General features: G+C 59.0%; 1 protein-coding gene across 2 annotated transcripts; it reads right to left on the bottom strand.

Moving 5' to 3' along the window:
- On the bottom strand, window positions 1-19,120 carry SCARF2 (scavenger receptor class F member 2). 2 transcript variants are annotated; one of them, XM_042023851.1, is made up of 11 exons: window positions 18,732-19,120; window positions 13,559-13,617; window positions 11,910-12,011; window positions 11,077-11,596; window positions 10,757-10,975; window positions 10,245-10,373; window positions 7,705-7,808; window positions 7,513-7,630; window positions 5,981-6,102; window positions 2,319-2,471; window positions 1-2,004 (listed from the first exon to the last, which is right to left on the bottom strand). In XM_042023851.1, exons 1-11 carry the CDS (start codon window positions 19,103-19,105, stop codon window positions 800-802), a joined length of 3,105 nt encoding a protein of 1,034 aa, XP_041879785.1. In that variant the 5' UTR covers window positions 19,106-19,120; the 3' UTR covers window positions 1-799. The 2 variants fall into 2 exon arrangements, with proteins under 2 accessions (XP_041879785.1, XP_041879794.1); XM_042023860.1 differs by lacking the exon at window positions 18,732-19,120 and adding an exon at window positions 12,620-12,662.
- Between the last annotated feature and the right edge of the window lie 5,176 nt (window positions 19,121-24,296).

Genomic DNA, 24,296 nt, shown 5'->3' with positions numbered 1-24,296 from the left:
TCGAAGAAATACATTTTTATTAGGAAAGCGCTCTGCAGAGGTGCCAGGCTCTCTCATACCAAACTAATCCCTCCAACTCCACTGGATGGGATGAAGGAGCCCAAAGGGCGTCCAGCTCCATCCATAAATAGTGCTTCCTCCTGGCCAGGAGCAGCGCCGGGGCGGAGGGGAGGGAGGGTGGCATCGGTCGAAACCAGCTCGACCCCACTCCGGCATGCACCGGCAGTGGAGAGCTGTGCCTGGAGGGCGCCGGGGCGAGGGGCTGCTGCCAGCGATGGATGTGGGGCACATCTCTGGCACTGCCCTGGGCACTAAGCAGCAGCTCCCTTCCTCTCCCGTGCTCCGCGACCCCGACAGACCCGAGTGGGGCGCGGGAAGCGAGCGGCTCGGTTACTGCAGAATATACCGTGGGCACGTCTAGTACAACAAGCGCTGCTTATGCGGTCGATAATACTGCTACAAAAAAAAAAGGGGGGGGGGGGGGTGGAATACGCCACACACGGAGCCCCCGGGATGGCGGCCGGGCTGGCTCCTTGCGGTCCCGCCCTGCGCGGGGAGGGAATGCGAACTGAGACCCGGGCAGGGAGCAGGAGCAGGGCACAGATAGAGGGACCGGGTCCTAAGGGCAGGGGGGACTAAGGCAAAAAGGGGGCTGAGTGAGATGGAGGGGGAATAAAGGGAGGCTCAAGGCTCTTCCAGTGCCCCCAGCCCAGTCCAGGCTCCCACGTTCGCTGGTTGTACTGGCAAATGTCCTTCTTCCCGGCGTGCGACCGGTGCAGGGCCGATGCCCGGTTCCAGGTCACTGCACTGCCTGAGCAGGCATAGCAGCTGCCCTGGGAGGCTCCAGGCTCGCTTCCCGGCTCTTCTTCCTGGGAGGCTTCTTAATGGGGGTTTTCTTGGCTGCCTGCTCAGTGGGGAGAGCCTGATCCTGGCCGCTGCCGGCACTTGGCTTCTCCACCCACTTGGGCTCCCCGGCTGCCGTCTCGGCCGCCCCAGGGATCAGTTTTTGCAGATGGGGAGAGGTGGGCAGCAAGGGTTTGCTGGTCTTCTGGCCGCCGGCGGCCGCCGAGCGCTTGGCTTTCTGTGGAGGGGTGGGTTTCTCCCGCTGGGCACTGACCCCGTTCGCCCGGATGCCTCCGTCCCCCTTGTTGAGGCTCTGAGTCTTTTCCTTCAGCTGGGCGGCCAGCTCGGAGGCCAGCTGGGGATGCAGCGGCTCGGAGCGGGGTTTGCTGGTGCCGGGGCTGCGAGGAGCATCCCTGGTGTCCCCGGCCCGCCGTTCCTGCTGGAAGGCACCCATCTTTCGGAAGGCGTTCTGCACCGCCCCGTTGATGCTCTCCATCGGCTCCGAGCCGGCTTTGCTTCTCTGCTTGGGTTTGGAGGGTGACTGGGGCTCCCCAGCGAGGCTGGATTTGCCCTCGGGGACGCCGGTTTCCTTCGGTTGCTTCTGCGCTTTCTCTTTGCCCCGGGCGCCGCCCTTCTCCTCCGCTCTGCCCTGCACGTTGGCCGACGTCTCGCTAGGGCTCCTCTTCCTCTTGGCCAAGCCCTGGCCTTGCTCGGGGCTGCCGGACCGGGCGGCCGCTTGCTCTGGGGACTGGCTGGGTGCCGGCAGCGAATTGGACTGGCCAGAGTTGTACCTGCCGTGGATCCAGGAGACTTTGGGCTTCGTGGCCGGGTCTGGAGGACGGGGCTTGGTCCTTTCCGGGGATGGCGGCTTCCCGGGGCTGCGGGGCTCCGCAGTGGCATCCTCCTCCTCCTTGGACTGCTTGGAGAGGCGGGCGACCCGGGCGTAGAGCGCGGCGCCGGCCGAGCCCGAGCCGCAGGACGAGCGTTCGCTGTCCGAGGACTTGAGCAGGGGGGTCTCACTGCTGTCGGCCGGGAAGGCTCTGACAGAGCCCGTCTCCTTCAGGAACGTGTATTCGCCCGCTTCCTCCCCGCTGATCGGGGCCAGCAGCTTGTCCCCGGGGCTGGCAGGTGTCCCTCTGTCCCTGCTGTCACCCATGCTCTCTGCGGGAAGAGAGCACAGCGGTGTCAGGTGGGATGTGCCTGAGGAGGGGAAGGACTGAGATGCTCCCACAGGACAGTGTCCTCCCAGTTAAGCTCCCAGTCGGGGATCTCCTGGGTCTTAACCCTGGAGCAGCAAATGCTGGAGGAGGGAGCTCTGAAACTGTGTGGGAGGCAAGACTGGAACCTGCACTCCTTCCTGGGGCACGAGAAACCAGGGTGACACGGTCCCCACCACACAAGAGTGATTCTCCATCGAGCAGGCCCCTGGTGATGTCCCTGAAGTCCCCTGGGGATGCACCCTATTCCCTGCTCACCTTCATGGGGGACGCAGTACACGGGCCCCTCATCCGTGGTGTCAAAGGAGGAGAAGGAGCCGCGGGATGACCAGGATGGGGAAGGCTGCTCCACCACAGAGGGTGGTTCGATAAAGCTGCAGTTCAGGGTGTTTTCCAGGTCATGGTGGGCCACTGTGAGGGCAAGGAACTGTTGTCAGTGCCTGTTCTGCTGAACCCCCAAGTCCCCGCTGCCAGCCAGGAGGGTGGGATGCTGCACAGCTCCCCGCTGCCCAACTTCCTGCTGGGTGTCAGGGACAGGGACAGCATACAAGGCATGGCAACACCTCTTGATGCACAGTCCCACCAGATTCCTCAGCCAAGTGGCCACAGAAGCCATCAACCAGCAGTGGTGGTGACCAGCATCCCCCATGCTTGGGCTGTGGGCAGCAGAGCCTCTTCAAGCCTCACACTTCCATCTATCCCCCTCTTCAGCTGCCCAAATTGAGGATGGACGTGGTGGAGGGATGAGCCATCCAAACCCTGGGTCCCATGAGGACTTGGTGAGTGTCCTGGTGGTCACCCATGAGCTGTGCAACTGGGCACAGCCACCTTGCAAAGAGGGTCCTGGCACTGTGACTGTCCCCTTCTTAGGTAGAAAATTAGCTGCTGGCTTTAATCCACTCATTCTCACTTCAGCATCACTGACTGCATTTTCCTTTTCCATGTGCATTTGCACATGGATGCAGAAGGATGATCAAAGGAAGCCTGCAGCAGGGGGATGTACCTTTTCCCAATTCTGCCACTTTTCAATCCCTTTGCCAGCTTCTTCCCTCCTGAAGCTGAGTAGGAGTATCCCTCCCATCATCCCCTAGCACTGCCCCTCTGCCAAGGGGCCACCCACAGAGAAGCCAAGTGGAAGAGAGAAACCACCAGAGGAAAAACCTGCTGTGTTAATAAAATGAAATAGAGAAGAGGAGCAGTTAAGAGTTGTCTGGGCTGGAGTGACCTTTTTTCTCAGCTTGATAATTTTAAGGCTTTTTGCTGGATAAGCTCATGTCCCAACACATCCTGAGGGGCTTTCCCAGGTGCCCACAGCTTCAGCATCATCCTTGGATACCCACAGAACTGAGGCAACACCCAGCTGTGAGGATGGGCCGATCCTCCCGGAGAGCCATGCAGCAGTAGATGCACTTGTCCCCATCCCCTTCCACTGGCTTTTGTCCCCTGGGACAGTGACAAGCTGCCTTCAAGGCCAGGCAGAGCCTTGCTTTGGATAAAGGGCTGCAAAAGGGTGGTCCCAGGGGATGCTCAGGCACTGCCCAGGCTCCCCAGGGAATGGTCATGGCCCCAAGGCTGCCAGACCTCCAGGAGTATTTGGACAATGCTCTCAGGCCCAGGGTGGGGTTGTTGGGGTATCTGGGCAGGGCCAGGAGCTGGACTGATGATCCCTGTGGGTCCCTTCCAGCTCAGGATATTCTGTGATTCTATGAAAACCCCATGCACAGAGAGAGTCCCAGCTGTACATGGATATTTCCAGGTATTTTTAATCTTTGACTGAACATCCCAACTGCATCCCAACCGCAACTGCATCCCAGTCATGCTGCAATTGCCTGGCTGGACTGTTTGATTCTTGCAGCACATCCCTGTTTTACAATAAAATAACTTTTAGTGTTATTGGGGTGCCCACTGGAATGTTTATCCATCATTAGGGAATCTGGCTTCAGACATGTAGGGCCGTTAAAATGACAGCAGTGCTCACCCCTACATAGTTCGGCTTCCTGGAGTAAGGAAAAAAAACCCAAGCAGAGATATTTAAAGAGCAAATGGCCCAGACAGGGGGAAGCGGCAGTTCCAACATGGCTTTCCTAGTAATAAAAACCAAATGATACCCTTCAAGACCTGCTGTCCCACCTGGGAAGGTTCTGGGCTGGTGTAGGTAGAACCTACACAAGGTTCTACCATGTGTAGGCTTGCACTCACCAGTGTTTGAGCCCAGAGGGGAAAACCCACCTGGTGCCAGCAAACCCATGGCTAGAATGTGGGCAGCTCCAGAGCAACCACTGCCCAGGCATCAGCCAGCACCAGTTTCACTGTCACATCCCCACAAGGTCCTGAGCACCTCCAGCACTGACTTGACCCTTGGGTTGGGGCACTTCAGCAACTCCTGCTGGGGCAGGACGAATGCTGGGAACAAGTGGCCTCTGCCAGTGGATACTGGCTACTGTGGCTTCCACAGCCCCAAGTGTGGTCATGATGTGGCACCCTGGTCACCGGGCATCAGGGATGCAGCTGCCACAGGCACCCCAACAGGTCTCTGTCACCCTGGGGTCCCCAGACCCAGTGGGGGCTGGAGGCACTGCCAGACCAGGTGTCAGTGGGACTGGGAGCTGCTGGAACCCATATGGACTCCACTGTGCCGGATTAACACAAGGCAAGCCCTGACCAAAGCCTTTCCTTCTGGTGAGATGACAACCCTCAGCCCCACAGCAGACTCCAGGAACAGCCCCAGCCCTGCTGGGACCCGAGACCATCCTGAGCACCCTCAGCCTTTCGTGGGGCCGCTGCTGCCCTGTGTACACAGAGCAGCTGGGCTGGTGCCAGCTGCCTGCAGGCAGCCCCCCTGCCCTCATCGCACACAGGCACCCTCTGTCCTCTCCAAGCCCTTCCTGGCCCCTTCCACAAACATAGCCTCTATGATCCTCTGTTATTCTTCCAGCGGGAATGTTTCTTGGGCCCTGGCACACCCTGCTCTAGGCAGGGCTTTGCTGTACCCCACGTGGCAAGGGGTTATCCCCCCCAGCTTGGATGCTGAAGGTTGTGTGTGGTGTGCAGGGATGGGGGGTCACCTCTACGTCCTGCTTGGGAAGAGGGATTTAACCTTATGCTGAGCTACTGTGTGCCAGGATGTGGCTGCTCTGGGGGTTCCACCAGCACAGCATGCCCAGGGAGGTGCTGGGCTCAGGAGGAGGGGCTGGGGCTGAAGCGCATCCCAGCACGGGGTGGGGATTGCTGCCTTCACACCAATTTTACTCCATGGGGTTGCAGCAGAACCCCAGCTCCCCATGCTGGGAAGAGGTGCAAGGAGAGTCCAGAGAGTGCAGGGGACAGCATTCCCCAGCTTCTGGGATACAGGGGGTCCCCAATAGCCCTGACAGTGTCATGTCAGGGGCTTTGCCAGGTATGAGCAGCTCCCTACAAGCCAATTCTGTCCCGGGCAGAGTGGGAAGCTCAACCCAAATCTCTGCCCCTCCATCCTCAACTCTGCTGCACATGGCAGGAGGGTGGGCATCCCCCCAGATACTCTGACTCCAGGCAAAGCTGGGCAGGGTTACCTTAGGATCAAAAGCACTAGCAAGGCATCTTGCTGAGTGACAGGCGTCATTCCTTTCCAGGGGAACCTCAGGAGAGTAAACCCAAAACTACTCAGCAGATCTCCAGAACCAGGCACAACCTTCGCATCCTAACGAAGCAAAATGTGCATGGAGATCCAGAAGCTGCAGACAGAAAGGGCTGAGCCCCTGCGAGCCAGGCAGCTCATACCAGCCACTGAAATGCTCCCAGGGATCTGTGTGTCCCTGTCACTGCCCTGCCATGCTCATCTCCCCGCTTTGGGGCTGCAAAGGATGCTGTGAGCCACACACACTGCCCTGACAGGAGCAAAACCTGGCTCTCTGCACCCTCCCCAAACCGCAGCACCTTACCCATGACCTTGGGTAGCTTCTGGCGGCGCAGGGGGATGCGCGGGAGCTTCATCCCAATCCGACTGAACCGCCCACACAAACGTCTCGGAGGCTTCTTGGCTGCTGCTGGGTCCTGGCTGGAGCTGCAGAGAAGGTAATGGCACTGTCAGAGGCACTGTTCCCCTCCTGTGGTGGGGACAGCCTTCGTGGGCAACAGAGACAGGCAGTAGCTCAGGGATGCTGCAAGTGCTAAGGGGTTTTGGAGTGATAATGGGGTGGATCAAAAGCAGGGATGTGCCCAGGCCGAAGGCATTGGGGACCCACAGAGGCTGCTGTCAGCCCTGGGCACCAGCTTGCACACACCAGGATGTAGAGCAGTGCCAGGGGATGGTGGCAAGGCCAGATCCAACCACGGCCATTGGCAGTGCAGCCCCAAAATACCTGCAATGCCTGGTCAAGACTCCAAACCTTTAAAAAAAATAAAAATCATCCCAACCCAAAGCCAAACATATGGCTTCTCTTTATTTGCTCTCTGGTTTTGAAGCCTCCTGGGGCTGCGTTTTCAAGCAATTCTCTGCAGCCACAGGAGTGAGTGGCTTTGTGTGTTGACTCAAGGAAACCTGCGCCGCCATGCCCACCACCCCCTGCAAGGGATCGCCCCGGGACAGCACCATGGGTCACCCATCAGTCTGGGGACACTGTGGTTTGGGCACTCTGGGAGAGAGGAAACACTCTGGAGCCATTCCCCCTCTCCTTGTGCTATTCCTCACCTGCTGGGTTTGTGCTTTACCTGCAGGATAATTACCTGCAGCCCGCAGGCTCTCCAAGCCAGCTGTGCCGGGCTGGGATTGAGCTCACAGGGTGGCAAGGGGAGGCTTCTGGAAAATTCCTGTGCAGTGGCTGGCGGCACAAGGGGGTTTTCTCTGCAGCTGGAGGAGCTCCAACAGCCCTCTCATCACTTGCTGAGCAGCACAAACCTTTCCCCCTGCCTTGGGTCTGTCCCCACTCCTATTCTCATGGTAGGATGTTAACCTGGTGCTGCCAAAACACTGCCAGCATCCTGACCTTGCTGCAGGAACCCACCCTCCCAGCCCTGATAATCCATTCCCATGTGGGACAGTCAGCATCCCCTCCACCCCCCAGGCCTCATCCCTTGGCCCAGGGGTTTGTTCTGAAGGTCTTGGCTTGTGACTCGATGCCCTTGCTGTATTTCAGGGCTCCCTTTGCAGATCAGCTCCAGACCGTAGAGAGTGGAGGGGACTTGGCAGGTCTCCATGAAATGATGGCCCACAAGAGAGAAACAAAGTCAAGGAGAGCAAGAAGGGGTTCCCCAGGAAGGGCTCACCCTGAGCACCTCCATTAGCCCTGATGATGCAGCAGGACTGCTCAGACCCAGGTACCCACATGGTGCCATGTGGGCAGCACAGTTCTGCCTCAGTTTCCCTGCAGCACTGCTGTCCCAGCATGGTCTCTGCATCTCCCTGTCAATCCCAGACCCCATTGGTCTTCCACGCTCCCAGCCTGGTGAGATCCCTCCTGGTCCCGGCACTCACCCACTGGCTTCGTCCTTCTTGCGGCAGACGCAGCAGCAGCAGAGCAGGGAGAGCAGGAGGATGAGCAGCAGCGCCAGGAGGGCCCCTGCCCCGATCACCCCCATCCTCTGGTTGGCCTCTGCAAGGCATACCCGCGACTCAGCCCGGGGCCAGCCCTGTGGCAGAGCCCAGCCCTCAGTCCCTGGCACTCACCCATGTGGCAGGCGCCCGTCAGGGGGTCACAGGCGCCGTCGTGGCAGCTGCAGACACTGGCACAGTTGGCTCCATAGTGTCCGGGAGGGCAAGTCAGGTTACAGCTGGAGGGAAGGGCTGGATGAGAATGGTGCATCCCCCACCCCAGGCACAGCAGTGGGGGCCACTTGGCTGCCACCTCCTCCCAAACCCTCCAAGCTCCAGGGAGCACTTCTCCAGCTTGCTCCAACACAGCTCCTCCACATCCTGAGGGAACCCTTAATCTGCAGGGATCAGGAGCCCATCACCCACACAGTGGCTTCGCCCATTGCTCAGAAGATTCGGCCCAGCTGGATCTCAGACTCTCTTGCTGCTCTCTGCATGGGACTTCACCATTAGACACAGTAATTAGGAAAGGTCATTAACCCAGCAGTCACATCTAAAGACACCCTGATGTCACACACAGGGATTCCAGCTCAGCTCAGTGGTGATGTGGCCATGGCACCCCAAGCCCCACCCCCCACCAAGCCAGGCAGAACCACAGCGGCCACAAGCTGGGAAGGTGCCCAAATTTACCTTTTTTTTTTTTTTTTTTTTTTTTTTGCCTCCAAGAAGGAAAAACAACAGAGCAGCTCTAAGACCCTCCCAGTTTGGTTATGTCTGGTGTCAAACCTCCACTCCTGGTAAAATGACTTCCTGATGGTGTCACAGAGATGATAGGGACACGAATAAATGGGCACCAATCCATGGGTCTCAAGGGCTTGAGCACGGAAAACATGTGCCAGGCACGTGCCAAAGCACCTGGGCCTTTTCTTGTCAGCGGGTCCAACCCAACCTGCCTCCCCAGACACGGGCCAGGCACCACAGAGCAGGACCCAGATGGAGCTGGGAGATGTTGGCAGCACTGCTGGGCACCAAACCCTCCGCCAGCTGCATCCCAGCTGGAATGGCTGCAGATGGAAAGAGCCAGTGGGCCCCAGCCCAAACCCACTCCCCTGGGGACACAGCTGCCCCCAGCCCTTGGCGCTGTGCCCCAAGGCGGCTCAGCCCATTTCACACTCCAACAACTTGCAAAGTGCCACTTTGGCCAAGCCTCCTGCCTGCTGTGTGCCTGGTGCGTGCCTGTCATGTGCCAGTCATGTGCCCATCATGTGCCTGCCAGGATGGACGCTGAGCTTCTGTGTCTGCTCTGCTGCACCGGGCAGCTAATGCAGCAGAACAAGAGCAGGGATAGTCCCCCAGCAAGGCAAAACCTCTCAACGCAATACTTGGCCCCACATTTCTGCCCCAGGCTGAGATTTTGGGAGCAGAGGAGGGTGACTTTTTTCCAGCAGAGTCCTGACACTTCTGGGAAAGACAGAGAAGATAAAGCACTTTGTGCACACATGAATATTCTAGCAGCTGCTCCTTTAGCCTCCTCCCGACACAGAGCTGAGAGGACATGCTGCATGGCAAGGACGTTGCTTCTACCTTCATTGCAGAAATCCCCTTTTTAGCAAAATTATACCCTGCTGACAAAACCACTGGTTTGGATATAGTCACAGGGATCTGCCTGAGCACCCGGACCATTCCCGAGCCTGCCCGACTGCACCACCTGGCACAGCTCAGCTCAAGGTTATGGCACCAAGGCTGCATCCCAAGCATCCCCCATCCCCACCTTCCCAGTGCTGTGCCAGGGTCTCAGAACAGGTTAATCCACACTCTGCCCTCTGGCACTGTGCCGAAAGCATCACTACACCCCCCTGGGGAACATTCAGACCCTCTCACCTCTGCCTTTGCTATCAAAGGTGGCCATGATGCCCAGGCTGGGCATCCTGAACTGGTGCCAGTGCCCAGAAACTGTTCCAGCACCACAAGTGGTTGGCAAAGCCCCACAAAAAAAATCCCCAAAATGAAAATGCTCCCTGCTTTTATGCCCTGAGTGAAATGCCAGCGTGGGCAGGATGCCAGCTCCAAATCCCCGTCCTTGCTGTCACCCTCAGTTAATTGCTGGGAAAACCTGAGCACCACCCAGCAGGACCTGGGGGAGCTGTCTGCGTGTCCAAGCCAGGCGGAAAACGCTTTCCTCATCTTTTCAAACAACATTTCAGTCCCATGATGGGAAACACTACCCAGGGATGTGAGCAGACCCTCGATGGCCCTTGTGCGCCTGGACTGGGGGGAGGGGGAGGCCTGGGAAAGACCCCAGCCAGAGGCAGAGCTTTAAGCAGGAGCCCCCCTGGATGCCATGCCTGTGAGGCTGTTTGTTATTCTGAGATGTGGTTTCCTCTCTGTTTTTGGATAGAAATTCCACCCTGGACTTAAAAACTCCCAACAGACCACCACTTTGTTGATTTGTTTTTGCCGAACAGGCCTTTTCTAAAGCACAACACCCCTTGCTGCTCTGTGAGCTTGTCCTTCCCCCTCTGTTCACCAAATCATCCGAACTATTGCCCATGAGCGCTTCCACTGCAGGAAACCTCTCAGCTGGGAACAGCATAGAACACAAGGGGGCAGGAGGTGCCTGAGCATCACCTCTGCCCCAAGGTGCCCCCAGGTGTGCTCAGCAGTGCCTCACTTACTATGTGCCGTGGGAGCCGGGGTGGCAGAGGCACTGCCCAGTCTCGAAGTGGCACTGGCCATTGACGCAGTCGCTGCAGACGAAGGCGCAGTTCTCCCCATATGTCCCGTTCCGGCACTTGGTTTCACACCTGGGAGGGATGAGGGCAAGTGGCTGGAGCACCCATGGCACTTGGGGACCTCCAGCATCCCTCCACATGCATGGAGACGGGGCTGTATATCACCGTGGTAGCTTGTGGTTTCTGAAGCCAGGAGAGGGGTACAGGCATGGACTGAGCCCACTGACATGGCCATGGAACTGGAGGGAGCCTGCGAGACCCCTACCCTATGCCCCTTGGACCCTGGGTGCTTGCAGTGGAGCTCAGCACTCAAGCTGGGATGCTCTCCTGCAAACTCTAGTGCCCAGGATTGGTTCCAGGGCTGCAGAACCCTTCAGTGACCCTGTTCCCTGGGAGAATCAGGGAAGCCAGGCACTGCTCTCTCAGAACCCAACGCTGCACCCAGCCGCACTCACCGGTCTCCGATCCAGCCTGGGTTGCAGTGGGAGCATTTTCCATTGATGTGATTGCAGGTGTGGCCATCCTTGCAGGGGGGACAGAGCTTCTCGCAGCCCTCTCCGTAGAAGCCAGGTGAGCAGGGCTGGTCGCACTTGGTGCCGTTCCAGCCTGCCTCACACGTCAGGCAGCGCCCATCGGCCACGGTGCATGGCTGCAGGCTCTTGCACTGCCCACACCTAAAACGGCCGAGGGGAACCCATCACCCAGTGGACCCCAAACCCTCCTGCTGCCACCTCCCACCAGTGCTGGATCAGACCCAGCAGGGCTGGCCACTCACCGCCTCCTGCAGCCTTGGCCATATAAGCCAGCCGGGCATGGCTCGCGGCAGTACTTGCCCCGGTAGCCTGGCTCACAGGTGCAGGTCCCATCCACCTGGTTGCACTTGCCCTTGTAGCACTGGCAGTAGCGGTCGCAGCGGGGCCCAAAGGTCCTCTCCCGGCACTGGCAGCGCCCTGTGAACTGCTCGCAGGGCGAGTTGTTGCAGGAGCACTGGTTGTTGCAGCCACGTCCCCACCAGCCGGGCTGGCACAGGCAGTTGCCCGTCTGCTGGTCACACTGAGAGTTGTGGCTGCAATAGCAGGAGCTGGAGCACTGTGGGCCCCACCAGTTGGGCTCACAGGTGCATTTGCCCGTCTTCTGGTCACACTTGCCATGCTTGCAGAGGCAGATGTTCTCGCACTTGGGGCCCCAGCGGTTGAGGTTGCAGGTGCACTGGCCTGTCACATCCTCGCACTGCCCGTTGGGGTGGCAGTTGCACATTTCCTTGCAGTCGGGACCCCAGAACTGCCGGGGACACTCTGTGGGGAGAGCCATCAGCCTCAGCACTGCCCAGGGGGACAACCCCACCACCAGGCACCAATGGAGACCCCCAGTCCCCAACAGAACCTCTTGACCACAGTCCTCTTTCTCCTCCCCCCAGTGCACTGGATCTAAGAGGAGACCTCAGCAAAGGGACAATGCCCTGGGAACAGAGCCAGGGGACAGGCAAGGGCAGAGCAAGAGCATTCACAGCTCCATCCCTGATGATCTGCTCTGGAAAGTTACCCCAGGATAAGCCAGGTCCACCCCAGTGAACCCCCTGAGGACACAAAGGCACCTGCCAGTACTCACTGGTGTCGCAGTTGGCACCGAAGTAGCCGTGGCGGCAGCGGCACTCGCCGGGCCTGACGCACACCTCGTTCTCCTTGCAGGTGAAGTTCCCCTCGCACACAGCTAGACAGATGGACACACAGCAGGCATGAGCACCAGTGCTTGCTCCCTAAAGCCCTCCAGACCCCTCCAGAGCAGAAAAAGGGCTGTGCAGTGACCCCCTGAGTCCTGCTGAGCTGTGGCACTGTGACCATCCTGGCGGGCAGCTGCCTGGGCTGGATGGTACCCTTGCCAGAAAAATGCCACCAGCCTCCTGTCACCCAGCTCAGCTCCATCTCTGCCAGCCAGATAGGATGCCACCCATCCTGGCCACCAGCCTCCTGCCACCCAGCCAAGCCCTGTCCCTGCCAGTGGCTGCACCCAGTGGTGTTGTCCCTTGCCCAGCTCCGCATTGCCAGAGGGCAGAAGGGTACAGGGAGTGGAGGGGTTGTAGGCACTGCCATCCCAGCACTGCCTCTGCCACGTGGCCACCGGCCACCAGCCCCTCTCCTGCTGAGGGGACCTCAGGCTGAGGCTGATGCCTGGAGCCAGGCAAGTGCAGGATGTGGGATAGGCAGCAGGGACAGGCAGCACCGCGGTGCAGGCAGAGCTCACAGATCCCACACGGCCCTGGACAAGCTCCCTTAGGCACCGGGAGAGGGACAGACAACCACCCATCCCAGCCACCTTACCTGGGAGTTGTTAGACCTACGGTGATGGATATTATAGAAACCCCTAAAATAGACAGATTACACAGGTTAGGAGCAGTGAGTCTAAAGGTTAGAGCAGGTCAGGGGGGCAGGAGATGGGGACGGCTCACTGTGGGACCATCCTCCCCCCACTGTCCTGGCAGATCCTGTCCTTCTCCCTTCCAAAGGGGCCACATCCTGTTCCCAACGCATGCAGCGAGTGGTTACAAGGCTCATGCACAGTGGGTTAGTTGGTTATGGGGGCTTTGGTCCCAGCTGCAAAGTGCCACCTTCAGCTCTCCCGGGGTATGGTGAGCCCTGTGGCCAGCCAAGACTGTGGGGGAGCCCCAAAGCAGCTGCCTTCATTGTGGTGGCAGTGCAGGGAATGATGCTCCCAGGATTTCATGCTGAGCATCCATGCTGGGCTCACTGCGGCCCCCAGTAAAGAGCTGTGAACCTTGTACAGACTGAGTCCAAGCTCAATGGTCTTTGTCAGCTCCAGTAGCCTCTCCCCAGTGGGGCCACAATGCCTGGTCTGGGCAGCTTCAGCTTCACCGGTGGCTCTGGCTCAGCTACCCACACTGCTGAAGCATCTGTGGGGAATCTCAGTCCCATCCCTGCAGCTGCACCTTCACCCTGGGGGACACTTCACTGTCCCTTGGAACCCTGAGTAGCACCCCCAAGTTCTTGGACCCAGAGCTGGCTGTTAAGGAGAGAAAGCCCCACAGGTCTGTGACCCCTGACACTGGGGCTGAGCACTCGTTCCATCCGCATGGTGCTGGCTTGGAGCACTGCAGGGAGGCAGCACCCTGGCTGCAGTTTCTCAGGACAGGGGGGCCCAGCCACGGGACACATCAGGGTGGCCCCTGACAGTGGTGGTGAGGCCAGGAGGGCTCAGTGAAGGATGGGCACAGCCCAATGAAGCAAAATGCCGGTGTTTACCTATTAAACACTCGTTCCCTTGTTGCCTCCATCCCAGGCAGCACACGAGCACCGAGGAGCTGCAGGGATAAAAAAAGCATCACAAATAGTTACAACTCTCAGAAAGTCCTGGTCCTTTTCAAAAACCCACCAGGCCACTGAAGTCCTGATGGTGAGAGGTCCTGCTGGGGACTTCTACACCTCCAAAGGGGAAGGAGAGCTCTTGACTCCTCCTCCAGCACAGAGTGAGTTAATGGATCTGTTGGGGCATCCCATGGATGCCCTACCAGCCACTAAGGTGATGCCTGGAGTAAGAGCAGGACCAGTTCCTCCCATTAATAAGGAGTGATGAAAAAGCAAAAGTCATGTTTGCAACCTCTACAATAAAAAAATCCAAAGACCCCCCACAAAAGCTGGGAAAAAAGGGAAAGTTCTAAATGTCCCAGGGGAAAACATGACTTGAATCCCAGGCTTGGTGCCTGGTGGCTTGGGGATGGCACCCCAAAAGCAGGTTGGAACCACCTAGCTGGAGTAGCTGGAACACAGTCAGCTCCCAGGGAATGTCCCAATGTACAAGCAGGGGGATGCCAACTGCAGGCAGCTGGAATGTGTCCCTGAGCTCTTGAGAGTCCTGGAGTGCCACTACCTCCAGGGAGTACCAGGTGACACCTCACCCACACTTCGTCAAAGAATTCCCCCCAAGCAAATGTCTGGGGGCTCATGATGCTGCAATTGGGTGTGGGGAGTACGCTCCCCATGACCCCACAGAAATCCCTGTTTGTAGACCCCTGCTCATCCCTGGAGCGACCCACTCATCCTCGGGGTGATCCACACTGCCTGATCTCACAGAGAGAGTGATGCCGGAGGGTCACAAACAGCACAGGCGGATGCTGCAGTCAAGGAAAACTTCACCCAGGCTGGTCCGGCGGCGCAGCCTGGAATGCATTTGGTTTTTTCTTTTTTTTTCCTCTTTTCCTCTTTATATGTAACAAATGCAGAAGAGGAGGAGACAGCGAGGAAGTATTTGCTCAAAACCCAGCGCAGTCACAGGACCACGTCTGGCTGCCAGACCGCCTCGTCCTGGGGCCGGGGAGGGAGCTGCCAGCAGCCCCTCGGCCAAAGCGGGGTCCTGGGGCCACAGCTCCCGCCCCGGCCCCTTGGCGGGCAGCACCCACATGGCCCAGCCAGGAGCACCGTGTCCCCCTTTTCGTGGCGGACAGTGAAAAGTTGGAAAGGAGGCAGAAAAGAACCACAAAAATGATTCAAGGCCTGGAAAAAATGCCTTGCAGCCGGAGCCCAAAATAGCTCCATCTATGCAGCCTGTGGAAGCAGCCGCAAGATGCTGCGATGGCAGCGGCACAAACGCCCCCCACGGGGACCCCAGGCCTCAATGCGGAGCTCTGCTCCTGCCGAGCATGCGAGGGGATGCATGGGATTAATGGCAAAGGGGGGCTAACCACCAAATCACCTACCCTAGGACTGAGTGGGCTGGAGTCAAGGTCCTTTTCTGCAAGAAGCTTCAGGCTGGGCCCCCAAAAAGCTTTGCCAGCTGTGCTGGAATACTCAGGCACAGGTGGGGAAGGGTCCATGGTGCTCTTGCCCTCCCACGGCATGGCCAAAGCCTCACTGTTCCACCTGGGGTTGCTTTCACCACTCCACCCTTTAGAAATTCAGTTTGGTGGCTTTTAGAATGAAACCATCACAGGTTTGCAAGAGAAAACCCTTCCACCTGGGAAACCTGCCTCTAACAGCCCAGCCCGGCCACCAAAAAGGGCATTATGGGGAATGTGCAAAAAAGTATCCTTTGTGATGAAAGCCCTGAGCTGATGGCGGGGAGCTGGGAGTTACTGGAACATGATGGCAGGAGGTAAAATCTTCTGCCATGAGCTGGAGGAGGTGAGTGGCACCACGACCACCCCCAGCTGGGACCCAGCCCACAGTGTCACAGGATTTGGGCTTATCTGTTCCCTGATAGCTAATCTCTCCTTCCCCGTGGCTGCTGATGGCCTCCCACACCCTGCTCAGCCCCCACCTCATTTATCAGAAGCTTTGACAGCAAATAAACTTGGTCCTGTGGTAAGGAGAGGTAGCCAGGATGCAGCACTGGGAAACCATTGCTCCCAAAGGACTGGTCCCAGAGCACAGCCAGCCCATGGAGGGTCAGTGCTGGCTGCAGGCCACCAGTGCTCATCAGAGTGTGGGACTAAAAGGTGTTTCATGGCCTCAGCTCCTTGACAAAGGGCTTGCTCCATGTGCCCCCTGACCAGTGGAAAGGGAAAACTGGGAGATGTGTTTAAAAGCTTGCTCCTGACCCACACAGATATGGCACTGCAGACATCCACAATGCAAATACTTTCTTTCCTTCAAAGCACTACAAATGCTGGGAAAAAAAGAATGAAAAGCTGCCTCTGAGCTGTGGCAAGGGCTTGAGACCTCAGCTGATGTGGAGGAAAAGGAGTGGGATGTGGGCAGAGCTGGAGCTGCCACCTGCAGGGACAAGTCCTCCATGCCAGCCTTGCCCCCAGCCCATGGCCATGTCCTGCTCATGCTGAGCATCACTGGGATCTCAGCTAATGATCCCAGGCTTTTCACAGAGCTAGAATATTTTTCTTGTGGATTAGTATCCTACACTGCTCCCTGAAATCACTTTACCAATAGATTTGAGGCAGGAGGGGTGGGTCCTCACCCTGACCAGCACAGCCTGCCGTGAACAATGAGGAGCAGGCTCACATCCCTGGAAGCAGGAGCAAGAGTCTGGAACTCAGCTGGGAGCTACCTGTGGTCCCATGTGAGACCATCTGGCTCAACCCAGTGGATGGAGCTGTAGAAGAGCCCAGCATACCCCTGGTGCTTAGAGAACCACTGGCACCTTCTCCATCCCCAGTGCTCCTCCATCCCTGCCCCGCTGCTCCTTCTGGGCATCACCCCAGTGCTAATCCTTCTCTGTGTCACCCATCACTTGGTGCCACCCAGCTGGCACACAGTGCTCCTGGGACTACTGGGTCCCAGGCACTGGCACTCCCCATCTGATGCCAGCTGTAGCTCCCTGACCCCAGCCTCAGGGTGCAGACAGACGGATGGACAGACATCCCCAGGGCAGGCGGGCATAGGATCATGGGCATAAATAGAAACCCTTCAGGCAGAGAAAAAATAAAAGATGAAAGATTGGAAAAGAGAGTGTTAGCAAAAGAGCAGAACAGGACAAAGCAGCGCCCAGGCTATCACAACTGGTACCTTTGGTCATGCCAATGGGCAACCAACCAGTTGTCAAAGAGCTTCAAATTTAAGGACAAGTTGAATTTACGACATGAAACCTGAAAGAGCCCGAAATATGACCTTTTCTTCTGCCCTAAATTATTCCTTGGATTGCTACTTGGGAGCCAGGTCTCCTGAGGCCTCTGAAACTTGTGATGGTATCTCCACAAGATGTCTGGATGGGCTTCACAGAGCCAAGGGTCCAACCAGCAGCTCCACCAGCCTTGGGTGGAGGACATTGGGACCTCCTCCCAAAGCCACCTCCAGCCCCACTGCCTGTGGCCCCAGGCACAGGGCAGGACCTGCAGCACCAGGGCCTTGGGGCCACTGGGGTGGGTTTGGACGGTGACATATGAGGTGTCCTCTGTGTCCATTGTACACAATAATGATGGCGGTGGGTGCCAAGTGGGTGGGTGGAGAGGGAAGAAGGGTTTGCAGAAGGGTGAGGGATAGAAAATTATGCAAACATCATCTGAGCTTCCCTGCCCCACCATCCCCAGCTCCCAGGCTGCCTTCAGGTCCCATTCCTGCTGGAGGATGGACTCCACCAACCTGTCCCACTCAAGAGCCAGTGCGTCTTGCATACCCCATGGCATCCACGGCTGGCACAGTGAGCGAGTCTGAGCCCTGTGGTGCTGGTGCAGCATCTCCCCCACCTTCATCCATTGGGGATGAGGGGGTCCTTCTGCAAGGGGGAGCACCCAGGCACCCCATCCCCAGCACATGGGGCAGGATACAAGGAACAGGGTGGGGACACTGCTCAAATTCCCTCTGTCGTCCCATGATGTAGTGGCAGCTTTGCTGTGCAGGTCATGGGCAGCCAAGAGGGATGGCTCCCTGTCGAGGAACAGCACGGGTGGGAGCTGCGGCCACTCTGGCTTGTGAAATGCCTCCTTAGGAAACTCCGGCTGTAATTTGAGGAGGGGGCACCAGCGCCCTGTGGCCCTGCTGAATGGAGCCATTATGCGGCCCCTCTCGCTCGCAGCACATGTTTTCCTTGTGGACTTGTCTGACCTCACGGGCAAGATGTAAAGGTGCATTTATGGCCTGGGCCCCCCATCAAGCACAGGGGATCCAGCTCTCCCAGGCAGGAGGCAGTGGCTGTGGGCTCTCTCTCCCTTTGCTGGGGCCAGCCTGGCCCAGGAGCCTGGGCAGCACTGAGCCTGAGCACCGCAGAGAAGCTCGGCTGAGGTGATGCTCTGCAAAGGGACCTGTGGGACACGGAAAGCACTGGGAGCAGGGACAAGTCAGTGCCACCTCCTGAGACCCTGCCCCCAGCCAGGCAGGCAGGATGTGACTGCCGGGACAGCTAGACAGTGCCAGCACTCACATTCTGAAGCCAAACACGAGGGTCCTGGGGCTACCAATTCCACAATCCCCAGCAGCCTGGGGCAGCTCCACCATGACACCCAGAGCATCCTGTATCCCACCAGCCCAGGCTCAGCAGTTCGACCGGCCCCCGGGGGGAAGCAGGACCGGCCCCCACAGTGCAACCCGATTCCTGGAGACACCCAGGACCGGCTCCCCAGCGCAGATCCTGCCCCAGGGATGCAGGATTGCCCTCCGTCCCTCTCACGACTCCATCCCCAGAGACACGCAAACCCAGCTCACTACAGCAGAACCGGCCCCGGGCATCCAGGGCTGGCTCCGGAGGCATCCAGGACCGGTTTCCCGCAGCCCCCCGGGGATCAGCACCAGCCCCCACGTCCCCGGCCCCGCTCGGGCTCAGGTCTTCACGCTCTCCCCGCCGCCGGCTTCCCCCACCTCAGTCGCGCACAGGACGGACTTTGTCTTGGAAGGCGCCCAGAGCCGCGGCTGCCCGGGATGGTGGATGGACCGGCGAGCCCGTCCCGTCCCGTCCCGTCCCGTCCCGTGGCCCCGGCCCCGCACGGCGCTGGGGGTCCCGTCCCGCCCCGCACACCTGCCTCCCCGCTCCTACCCGCCGGCCCTGCAGACGTTCCTGCCGCGGGGGCTCAGCTCCTGCGCGGCTCCGCGGCTCAGCACCGGCAGCAGCAGCAGCAGCGGCAGAAGCGCGGCCCCGGCCCGGGCGCGGCGGGGCGGCCGCAGCCCTCGGGCCGCCATCAGCGGCGGAGCGACGGGGCTCGGCCGGGTCCGGCACAGCCCATCCAGGGCCGGGCGCTGTCCCCCCGCCCCGGCTTCTCCGCTCCCGGTCCCCGCCCGCCCCGGACCCCGCCGGTCCCCGCTGCCGCTCGGCGGGCGGAAGCCGCGCTGCGATCGCTTCGCCGCCGCCTCCCCCGCGCCCCTCTCGGCGGCGGCGGGAGGGGCTCCGCCGCCAGCCAGGAAATTCCGCATTGGTTCCCCTGACGGCGGGCCAGGCTCCGGGGGCCGCTGCCGCCGCCGCCCCGGCCCCGGGCAGCGCCGCCCCGACGGACCCGAGAGGCACCACCGGGTGGGCAGCGCCGCCGAACTCGGGGAGGGTCCCCGAGGGGGAATGGGAGGATGCGGAGTCCTGGCTTCCAGCGCAGCCCGGGGGTCCAGTAGCTCCCGGGAGTCCTGGGACTCCTGGGAGTCCAGTGGCTCAGGGGTGTGGATGGCCCGCGATCCGGTAGCACCGGGGATCGGCTGTCACGGTGGTTTGGAAGCTCCAGAGCCCGGGGAGTCCCCAGCAGTCCGATGGCCCCCGGGGTCTGGCTGTCCCGGGATCCAGCAGCTCCAGGGGTTCGACAGCCGTGGGTGTCCAAGAGCTCCGGGTTTTGACTGGCCCCGGGGGTCTGGCTGTCGCAGGGTCTGGCTGTATCTGGGATCCGGCAGCCCCAGATGCACAGCAGCCCTGGGATCTGTCTGACCTGTGGTTCCAGTAGCTCCAGGGGTCCCACAGTCCTGGGTGCCCAAGGACGCGAGGGTCAGTCTGTCCTGCAGTATGGCAGCCCTGAGGAGCCCGAAAGCCCCAGTATCCACCTGACCCGGGGATCCAGCAGCTTCAGGTGCCCAACAGCCCCAGGATATGGCTTCCCCAAAGGTCTGGTAGCCCCAGTGTCCAGCTGTCCTGCAGGTCCAGGAGGTGCCAGATGCCGGTGTCTGGCATCTCCATGTGCCTGGCAGCCTGGACCAGCCTATTGGGAGCCATGCAGGGACCTGTGGGAGCCAAGTGGTGCCTGCAGCAGAGGAGCCAAGGACCCTGTACAGGGACAGAAAGGCTTCAGAGCAGCCACTGGTTGACCTGCTGTAAGGACACAGCTGGGAATCAGGGGGACACCCTGGGCACCCAAACAAGTCCCACACCTCTAGCATGGTGGGGCAGCCCTGTCAATAAACCTCCTCAGCCTGACAATGCAGCAGCACTGAATGGGCCAGGGCTTCCTTGGCCACCACCCTGTGCCAGCTGCATTTTAAGCTTAATGGTCACTGCAAGAGGTGCCTCAAGCTTCTTTGAGCTCCCAGGACACCTGATAACAGTATGGGGGAAGCGTGGATGGGGACACCCCAGCCATCTCCCTTAAGGCAGTGCAAATCCAGCTGAACAGCTGCATGTATCCCCTGAGGAACACTGAGGAACACTGGGGAAGGTGTATGGACAGTGCATCTCCCAAAGAGCTGCCTCTGAGGGCCACACATCTCCAGGGATCTCCTGTGGATGTGGAGCCTCCATCCCAGTAGGCATGAGTTGGGGACCATCCTTCTGGAGAGGATCAGGGGGTTCTGGGCACCTTGGGATCTGTGCACCAAGCAGAGAATAAATGTGTTTGGTGGGTTCTCTCCATCTTCAGTATTTGCAGTACTGATGTGCATGAAGACTTCTCTCCTGCTCAGACAGGTGACTTGCAATGGAAAGTCCCTGGTGGTCTTACCAGTGGGAATGTGACCATTGGGTAGCACCCCCTCTCCCCCCCCCTTTTTTCCCTGGCACATTCCATGTGTTTGGCAGCAGCACCAGGAAGCAGTATCCCTTGCCCATCTCCCCCTGCCTCCACATCCCTGTCCCCCCTGCCCCATCCTGCTCACAGGCACAGGAATGTGAAGACCATAGGGGCACAAATTGCTCCCTTGGGATGACTCAGCCTCAGGCTGAGCTCAGCATCCCTTTCTGCTGGGGAAAGTGGAATGGGGAGGGTCAGCTCCAAAGTTAGGCAGAAATCTGGGTTTGGTGGTGGTGCCTCCCCTGGCAGCTGTGCCCACCTCGAGCTGTAGCCTCACTCAGGCTGTTTCCACAGCTAGGATTCCCTTCCTATCCTGCTCTCTTCATCCCCCTGCATTGTGCTGAGCATCCCTTGTCCTCTGCTGTCCCGGTCACAATGAGCCAGGGCAGGATCACACTGCCTCACCTTCACTGTGCTGGTGCTTTGTGTGAGGATGTGAAAGTTTTTGGATGTTTTTTTTGGCTTCCATAAACTTAACTTCTCTTTCTCTTGGCCAGCAGGCAGCACATCATGACTGCTCTGTTTCTACCAGTGTAACCCAGGCAGAGCAGGGACTGGGCTGTAGCCAGGGAGATAAGCTCGTCCCTCAGAAGATGCTGCCAGCTGGCATAAGAGGCTGGAGAAGCTGAGGATGCTGTGGGGAAGAGGTGGAGGGAGGTTTCACAGTGCTCTGGGCTGGTTGGTGCTGCCAAGGCCTGGGGCATTGCACAGCCCATAGGTAGCACCCACCCCTCCCTCCTCTCCCACTGGCCCCAGCCAGGCTGTTGTCCATGCAGAGCTTGGCCCATGCTTTCCATCACACCACTATTTGCAGTTGCCATTTCAGACCCTGCCAGGTGCCTGTCTCCTGTCTTTTTGTGTTTTGGAAAATGCCACAGAAGACAGAAACCCTAGCACTACAGTATTTCTGAACACAAAACGAAGTAAAAAGATGCTGTTTTGTCAATGGTTCAAAAATCCCCATGGCTGCTTCGGTGGGCAGGACTGCACAGTGGGGCACGGGGAGCCCTACAATATGATGTACTTGTCACCATCCTGACTGTGCCCAGGCTGTCAGGATGGTTGCTGCAAGGATATGGCTCTTTCCCCTTCCAGCTCCCCCATGCTGCAGCAGCATCCTCCCAAGCAAGAAGGCTGCAGCACAGGGTCCTACAGACAGCGCCATTCTGTGCCTCCTCTTCCTTCAGGACAAGCAGAAAACAGCAGCAAAAGCTAAGACTGAGCAGGGTGGGTAAAGCCTGGGACATGGGAGGGTTGGTTGGGACAGAAATAAAAGAGGCAGTTGCTGTTTTCTCGCTGAGCATGGATACAGCTGTGCCAGGGGAGGGTTAGGTTGGATATCAGGGAAAGGTCCTTCCCCCAGAGGGTGCTGGGCACTGCCCAGGCTCTCCAGGGAATGGGCACGGCCCCGAGGCTGCCAGAGCTCCAGGAGCGTTTGGACAGCGCTGCCAGGGATGCCCAGGCTGGGGTTGTTGGGGTGTCTGTGCAGGGCCAGGAGCTGAGCTGGATGATCCCTGTGGGTCCCTCCCAGCTGAGGACATTCTGCAAAAGGTTGTGGGGAACCAGGGATCTGGGGGTTTCAAGGGCATCCTGTGCCTTGGGTGTTCAGGAGGCAGCACCTGCAGCCCTACACAGCCCCTGCAAACAGCTGCACACAACACCACCGACCCTGCGAAGCTGTCCTTCTTTCCTAGAAAGAGGGCTGGGGAAAGGATTAACTGCAAACCAGAGGGTCAAGAGGGGCTTCTCCTGCCCTACTGCACAGATGTCTGGGGGTCTTTGCAGAAGCTCACAGTGGGTAACAGCTGCTCCTGCATCAGCCAGCCCTGGGTGCAGCTGCAGCAGCAGAGCTCAGGCCCTGGGGCACCAGGGTACTCTGTGCCACTGTCACAGCATCCTGCATGGGCTGGAGAGGCAGCCCAGGGCCTAGAACACCTCCCATCTTCCCTTAAGTTCCAGGAGCCCAGCTGCTGCCTGTACCAGTGCTGTTCTGGTCCCATGCTCCAGCAAGGCTCCCTGCTCCCCTCCAGGTTTTTTTTAAGGCAGAAGAGTCTCAGCTAGAGAAAAGGCAGGAGGTGAACAGCTCTGGAAAGCCGAAACATCAGCCCTTTGGTGTGGGTGGCTCACCAACTAGAGGGACTGACCCAGGAAAAAAGGACACTGCAACAGCTCCAGGCAGGGAATCTCAGAGATGCCTGTGGTCCTGCAGAGCCCAGGAAAAAGTGCCCCTAATTTGAGGTGTGAAAGCCTGCAGGGTGCATGTCCCCCAAAAGCAGGTCTGAAGGTGGGGAGAGGCTCTCCCACGCTACCACTCTGCAGGTAGGGGGATGCCCCAGGGCTCCCAGCTCCCCCCAAGCCCATCACAGGCAGCTCCACAGCTTCTCCAGTCCCTGTCCCAAGAAGTTTGGCCTCACTCCTTTCCCCAAGCCCTGGCTTAGGCCAAAGCGTGCAGCATTAACCCCCCTTTGAGACCACGGCAGTGCCTGAGGACATGTGGCTGCCCAATAACAGAGAGACAGGAGCAGGAACAGTTGAGATTTAATAATTTCCATTCTCTGCAAATCCAGTGTACAGCAGAGACGAGCTGTGGTCCAGCTCCTGGCACTCCTACTGCCCCTGGTCCATCATTAGAGCCAGGGACTGTGGGCAGGGCAGGAATGGTACAGGGATGGGCCCAGCCCGCTCCCCTCACCCCTCCTGTTCCATCGGATGTGTGCCTGAGGATGGACAATCCCAGGCAGCTTATCCCAGCGGGATGGGGGAGAGCCTGGACCTGCCCAGCTCTGGTCAGTGCAAAGCCAGTCAGCAGGCTGGTAGTGGCTGCCTGGGACAGGAAACAGGGGCTGATCCTGCCCCTTCAAAGGTCTGGTTGAGGCAAAGCTCCAACCCTGGCAGAGGCTGGAGGAGCTTCTGGCTGAGGCCAGCTTGTCCCCAAGTCACCCAGCCCACCTGGACCTGAGCCCATGGGCACAAGGCAAGTGGATAAATCATGCTGTGCAATCCTGCCAGGGAAAAAAACCCCAGGACAGTGTTCATCAAGGCATGGGGTGGGCTGGCAGGAGAGCCCCAGCATGTCCCCCGGGACAGCTCGAGAGGCCGTGGGATGGTAGAGGGACATGCGTGGGGCAGTGCCAGCTGGGGTGAACCCAGAGGCCACTGGAAGGTGTGAGTGGTTCAACAGCAACAAGGACACTTGTCTCCCAGGGCAAAGGGGGCTGGGGGAGCTGCAGCAGAACTGGGATGGGGAATGGTGACAGTGGTTCAGGCTGAAGGCACAGGAGCCCCGGGGCTGGGGCTGGGGTCAGTGGCTGAAGAGGTTTCCTGTGAGGAGACGCCTCTTGACCTCTTTCCAGAGCAGGTCCCGCTCGCGGTTTGCCCGCTGCATGAAGCCCCTGTTCTCCTGGGCCCGGCGGGACAGGTAAGGCAGCACCTCGTTCACCGGCCCGTAGGGCACGTACTTGTACACAGGGAAGCCAGCCTGGCCTGCAGGGAGAGAGGCTGCGGGTCAGGGAAGTGCTGAGAGAGCAAAAAAATGTGGAAAGATGAAAAAAGAAGGTAAAAACGGAGGAAGAAAGTGAAAAAATGTGAAAAGGGAAAAGGGAAATAGGAGGAAGATACATGAAAAG

The sequence above is a fragment of the Corvus kubaryi genome, unplaced genomic scaffold (assembly GCF_017639235.1).
Source record: "Corvus kubaryi isolate FWS band 111438036 unplaced genomic scaffold, C.kubaryi_AGA036_p1.0 127, whole genome shotgun sequence".
NCBI classification, from domain to species: domain Eukaryota; kingdom Metazoa; phylum Chordata; class Aves; order Passeriformes; family Corvidae; genus Corvus; species Corvus kubaryi.
The sequence above is the reverse complement of the archived record's forward strand: the minus strand, read 5'-3'. Positions and strand labels throughout refer to the sequence as shown.

Excerpts from the sequence above, each read along its gene's own strand:
- SCARF2 (XM_042023851.1), bottom strand. The coding sequence starts at position 19,105 with ATGCGGAATTTCCTGGCTGGCGGCGGAGCCCCTCCCGCCGCCGCCGAG. Across the intron at positions 11,597-11,909 it reads CGGTGCCAACTGCGACACCA|AGTGTCCCCGGCAGTTCTGG; the intron begins GTGAGTACTGGC and ends CTCTCCCCACAG. Across the intron at positions 6,103-7,512 it reads AAGAAGGACGAAGCCAGTGG|CTCCAGCCAGGACCCAGCAG; the intron begins GTGAGTGCCGGG and ends CCTTCTCTGCAG.